Source organism: Ailuropoda melanoleuca, chromosome 12 (genome assembly GCF_002007445.2).
Source record: "Ailuropoda melanoleuca isolate Jingjing chromosome 12, ASM200744v2, whole genome shotgun sequence".
NCBI classification, from domain to species: domain Eukaryota; kingdom Metazoa; phylum Chordata; class Mammalia; order Carnivora; family Ursidae; genus Ailuropoda; species Ailuropoda melanoleuca.
In genome coordinates, this window is record NC_048229.1 from 29,542,049 (window position 1) to 29,547,852 (window position 5,804).

Sequence of the window (5,804 nt, forward strand, 5' to 3'; positions counted from 1 at the left end):
ACCCAGCACCTTCCCCTGAGCCCCCCACCCTGTCCACCCTGCCCCAGGGTTCCCCCTCCCTGGGTTCCTCCCAAATTAAACACCTTCACTGGGCGGGTTCTCATTAATGTGGCGCTGCTTCTCTGGCCAGAGAGGGGAGGGAGGAGATAGGACCAGGGAGCCCTGGAATGGGACCTGGGCTATTAAAAAAAAAAAAGGCAGGAGAAGGGCGGGGGGGGGCAGGGCCAGTTGCCCAGAACAGGGATAAAAGGCCTCCATGGAATGACAGGGAGGCAAGACACAACCCCCACGTCCTCCACACCCAGAGGCACATCCATGTCTCTAAGGGGCTTGGTCTCTGTGTAAGGCCCTCTCTTGTCTCTGTCCCTCAAATTCTGGGTCTCTTGCAGCCTGCTTCTCTCTCACTTTCTCTCTGCATTTACCAGAACCCGACCCCCAGCCCCCAGAATGTTCCTTCTGCTGACAGCACTCCAGATCGTGGCTCTAGGTAAGACAGCAGTGGGGTCTGGGGTATGGACAGTCCCCTGGAGATGCTGAGAAGAGATGGGGAGGGTTCCCAGGGACTCAGTGTGCTCATGGGTGACCTGGTGAGAAGGATGGGCGTAGTTTTGGGGGTCGTGGCTGAGGAGCCCTTAGGAGGGGCCTGGGTCCTGAGTTGTGGAGGTATCAGGAGATATCAGGGTACAGGAGTTGAAGGAGATGGGGGAGACTGAATGAGGAGTTGTGGAGAAGTGTCCAGTCCTGTCTGGGTTTTATTTAAAAGGAGGGCTGCAGAACTAACGGAAAGACAGCATGTTGTTGGCGATAATGGGGGGCAGGGGTGATGGTAGAGGGGTGGGGGTGGGCTCACAGGGAGGGGTGTGGATTGGCAGATGGAGTGGGTGTGGGGCAAGATGGTGGGTCCTGGGGGGCCGTATGAGTGGGAAGGTTGGAAAAAGGACAGGGAGCTCCTTGAATGTGTTGGAGAAGGATTAATGGGGGGAACTGTGGTGTGTTGTGAGAAGTGATGATAGAAACTATTCATGGGAGAGTAAAGTCCAGGGTAGTAGCTATGTCAGTGCCCCGGATGAAGTGGCCGTGGGATCAAGTGATACACTATGGAGGTGATGGAGAGGTTGTCAGAAAACTCCCTGTTATGTTGGGGCAATAATAGGGGCAACACCGGGGATGTCTCATACCATGTGGGGCAGATAGAGGTGGGTGGTTTAGGGCTTAGGTAAAGAAAGGGGATTTGTGGGTCCCAGACGTCCGAGAGAGTTGGGGGGTGGAGGGCGTTTGTTCATCTGCTTTCCCCACCCCACCTCTGCCTGTTCCTAGCCATGGCACAGAGCCAAGGGGATGAGAACAAGATAATAGGTGGTTACACATGCATCCAGAACTCTCAGCCATGGCAGGCGGCCCTACTGGCAGGTCCCTTTCGTCGTTTCCTCTGCGGAGGGGCCCTGCTGTCAGGCCGGTGGGCCATCACTGCCGCTCACTGCGCACGCCCGTGAGTAACCTCTTCCCCTACTCTTGGGCCAAGGTTTGGGGTCTAGATAAGAGCCTAGAATTACCGACACAGCTCGGAATATGGAATCCAGCCATAAACCTTGAACTCAGTTTAGATTCTTTTTTTTTTTTTTAAGATTTTGTTTATTTATTTAGAGAGCAGCTCAAGCAGGGGGAGGGGCCGAGGGAGAGACAATCTACAGCAGACTCTGAGCTGAGAGCAGAGCCCCACGCAGGGCTCAATCCCACGACCCTGAGATCACGACCCCAGGCAAAATCAAGAGTCTCACGCTCAACCCAAAGAGCCACCCAGGCGCCCCTCAGTTTAGATTCTGAAAGCAGATTGACAGCTTAGAACCCATATGCCAGCTTAGAGTCCCACACAAAGCCTAGAACCTAACATAATCTGGAGATCTATCTAGAGGCCAAGCTCTACATAGAGACTAAGATTAGGAGCCCATTCCAGACTGGTGGTTCAGTTTAGGCCATAGTCTACATTCAGAAATTCAGGACCCCTCTCAGAACTTAAATTCAAAGTCTAGTCCAGACCTGCAGTCCAGCCATAAATCCAGAACCCTACTTACAGCCAGAACACACAGCTCAGAGCATAGGAGAGACAGAACCAGAACCTATTCTCGATGCAATGTTTAATTCAGAGTCTAGTCTATAGCTCCTTTTTTAGCAGCCTGGAACCCAGGGTCTAAATCCCAGAATGCAGAGCATAATCTGAAACCCCATACAGAACTCAGAGCCCCTCCAAGAGTCTAGACCTCAACCTAGAACCCAGATCCAAGACAAGAGCCCACCCAGTGCTTATAAACCAGATCTAATCTCATAAACTAAAGTTCGATATAGAACCCAGAGCCCAAAACTCAGCCCAGGGTCTAGAATGCAAAGCTCAGAATGCAAGCCAACATCTAGAAACTTGGATCCAAGCCAGAACCTGAAGCTCCATCTAGAACTCAGAGCTCAACCTAAGGTCAAGGGCTTGGACCAGAGTCCAGCAACGAGAGCCCAGACCATAACTGCAATTCAATTTGAAACAGAGCCTAGCCAAGAATCAAGAACTCAGACCGACATTTAGGACCCAAAGCTCAAACACAGAGCTCAAACCATTGTCTAAAACCCGGGTCATAAACCAGAACTTAAGTGAGAACCCAGAACTCAGTGTAGAAACTGAAGCTCGTATCCACGTCCAGAATCCATTGCTCCGCATAGAATTGAGACTACCCGAAGACTAAAAGCTCAAATCAATGTCTAGAACCCAGACTCAAGGGGCGCCTGGGTGGCACAGCGGTTGAGCGTCTGCCTTCGGCTCAGGGCGTGATCCCGGCGTTATGGGATCGAGCCCCACATCAGGCTCCTCTGCTGTGAGCCTGCTTCTTCCTCTCCCACTCCCCCTGCTTGTGTTCCCTCTCTCACTGGCTGTCTCTATCTCTGTCAAAAAAAAATAAAAAAAATAAAATAAATAAAAAAAATAGAACCCAGACTCAAACCCTAATCCAGAGCCTAGACTAGAACCCGCATCCTATCCGAACACGGAAGCTCACACCCATATCTAGAAAGTATGCCACGATCCAGACTCAGCTAGAGAGCCCAGATCCTAGCTTAGACTCGAAAGTTCAAAATATCTAGAACCCAGGGGCCAGGCTGGAACCAGAATGGAGCCTCCCTGGAGCCTACTCTGGGATATCAATTCTTATTTAGAGCCTAGAACCATAGCCCAAGTTCCCTCTTGGAACGCAGAGCCTAGAACCCAGCACTGAGCCAAGAGCTCCCAACTGTCATCTTACACCCAAGCCAGAGACCAGAGCACAGCTCAAGATAGGAAGGGTGGATGGTGGGATAGGCCTAAGAGAGGATGCCCAGGCCGTGGGAAGGAGCGCAGGGGTCCATTGAATACTCCATAAGCAGTTCAGGCTTGTGGACAATTCAGCACCAGGGAAGGCAACGGGGCCGGAGGGTGCGGAGGGGTCTCCAGGTCAGACCCTGAGCAGTGCTACTTTTGGGGGTCATGGGCCAGGGTCCTTCACGTAGCTCTGGGCAAGCACAACCTGAGGAACTGGGAGGCCACCCAGCAGGTGCTGCGCGTGGTTCGCCAGGTGCCACACCCCCAGTACAGCCCCCGGACCCACAATAATGACCTGATGCTGCTGCAGCTGGAGCGGCCCGCTCGCCTGGGGAGGGCGGTGAGACCCATCGCCATAGCCAGTTCCTGTGCCGGCCCAGGGACTCCCTGCCACGTGTCAGGCTGGGGCACCACATCAAGCCCCATTGGTGAGTACTGGGAAGGAAGGGATGAGGGTCTAGACTCCTGGGTGTGAGGGAGGAGGGGACTGGGGGCTGGACTCCTGGGTCTGAGGGAGGAGGGGCTGGGGGCCTGGACTCCTGGGTCTGAGGAAGGAGGGGCTGGGGACCTGGACCCCTGGGTCTGAGGGAGGAGGGGCTGGGGGCCTTGACTCCTGGGTCTGAGGAAGGGGGGGCTGGGGGCCTGGACTCCTGGGTCTGAGGGAGGAGGGGCTGGGGGCCTGGACNAGGGAGGAGGGGCTGGGGGCTGGACTCCTGGGTCTGAGGGAGGAGGGGCTGGGGGCTGGACTCCTGGGTCTGAGGGAGGAGGGGCTGGGGGCTGGACCCCTGGGTCTGAGGGTCTAGACTCCTGGGTCTGAGGGAGGAGGGGGCTGAGGGTCTAGATCCTGGGTCTGAGGGAGGAGAGGCTGGGGGCCTTGACTCCTGGGTCTGAGGGAGGAGAAGGTGGATCCCCAGACTCCTGATCCTGCTGGAAGGTAGACCCCGCTTGTACCCCTTCCGTGGCCCCCAGTCAGGTACCCCAACTCCCTGCAATGTGTGAACATCAACATCTCCTCGGATCAGGAGTGTCGGCAGGCTTATTCCCAAGCCATCACCGCGGGCATGGTCTGTGCAGGTTCCCCCCAAGGTGGGAAGGACTCCTGTCAGGTGAGGCCCAGGGACAGCCAGAGGAGGGGGGCTGTTTGGGGCTGGGACTGGGGTATCAAAGGATCTCAGGAGCCGGAAAATCTGCAGAGGCCTCCGCAGAGACTGAGAGAGATTGTAACAGCGGGGCTGCCTTCTAGCTGTCCACCCTTGGATAACGGACCTAATCCCTCTGTGGCTAAGTGGACTCACGTGTCAGATGGGGGCAGCCCCTCTTAGGGTAGGTGGTGGAACGAGACGGTAGCCCACGGAAAGAGTGCAGAGCGGTCCCTGCACTTAGCTCTCATCCCTGCTCTAGCTGCTGTTACCACATATGGGCGCTGGGAAGTCTGTGCTCAGGGGCTCCAGAGACCTCACTCCATCCCTGAGAGGTGACTCCAGAGACGGGGAGGTAAAGAGGCATACGCAGGGGGGGTGCAGTGAGCCGCAAGAGGCAGAGACAGCAGGAACCAGGGAAGAGGGAAGTCACTGACCCCAACTCCTCGGGCTGATATCTTCGGAGCCCTGCCGGGGATCTCAGCCCACCTCCTTCCCCATTCCTGCCTCTTGGGTTTTCCACACCCATGACTCTGACCATCTGTTCATGGGTATCTCTATCTCGGCCTCTCCCCTTCAGGGTGACTCCGGGGGACCCTTGGTGTGCAAAGGACAGCTCCAGGGCCTTGTGTCCTGGGGGATGGAGCGCTGTGCCCTGCCCGGCTATCCCGGAGTCTACACCAACCTGTGCAAGTACCAAACCTGGATCCAGAAAACCATACAGAGCAATTGATTGCTGGTTTAACTGAACACCAGCTGCCCCCTTGCTTGCCCAGACCTTGCTCTCTGCACTCAAGACCCAGGAGTCCCGGCCCCCAGCCCCCTCCTCCCTCAGACCCAGGAGTCCTGGGCCCCAGCCTCTTGATCCAGACCTCTGGCCCAGGACTCTTCCTTTCCCAGAGACGTTCTTGCAGGATTTCTCTCCACAACCCCACAACACCATTATTCAAGGCCCCTTAGATGCAGGAACAGGAGCATGAAGGCACAAAACTGGCACCAACCCCCAAAGAAGACATTTTTCAAAACTCTTAGTGTCTCTAAAAAGCAGATAGGGGTGCCTGGGTGGCATAGTGGTTAAGCGTCTGCCTTCGGCTCAGGGCGTGATCCCAGCATCATGGGATCGAGCCCCACATCAGCCTCCTCTGCTATGAGCCTGCTTCTTCCTCTCCCACTCCCTCTGCTTGTGTTCCCTCTCTCACTGGCTGTCTCTATCTCTGTCAAATAAATAAATAAAATCTTTAAAAAAATAAAAAAAATAAAAACCAGATAAATAGGGGCGCCTGGGTGGCTCAGTCAGTCAGTTAAGCGTCTGCCTTCGGCTCAGGTCA

General features: G+C 55.3%; 1 protein-coding gene across 3 annotated transcripts in view; it reads left to right on the top strand.

Moving 5' to 3' along the window:
* The window catches only part of KLK14 (kallikrein related peptidase 14), an 8,845-nt gene extending 3,249 nt beyond the window's left edge, over positions 1-5,596 (top strand). Inside the window, exons 1-6 of one of the 3 annotated variants that reach the window (XM_034639168.1) lie at positions 14-341; positions 426-487; positions 1,411-1,489; positions 3,648-3,765; positions 4,307-4,443; positions 5,057-5,596. In XM_034639168.1, coding sequence (XP_034495059.1) covers positions 168-341; positions 426-487; positions 1,411-1,489; positions 3,648-3,765; positions 4,307-4,443; positions 5,057-5,209 — 723 coding nt within the window. In that variant the 5' untranslated portion in view covers positions 14-167 and the 3' untranslated portion in view covers positions 5,210-5,596. Of the gene's footprint in view, positions 1-13; positions 342-425; positions 488-1,317; positions 1,490-3,511; positions 3,766-4,306; positions 4,444-5,056 lie in introns of those variants that run through there. The other 2 variants (XM_034639167.1, XM_034639169.1) reach the window with 2 other exon arrangements.
* The last annotated feature ends 208 nt before the right edge of the window (positions 5,597-5,804 follow it).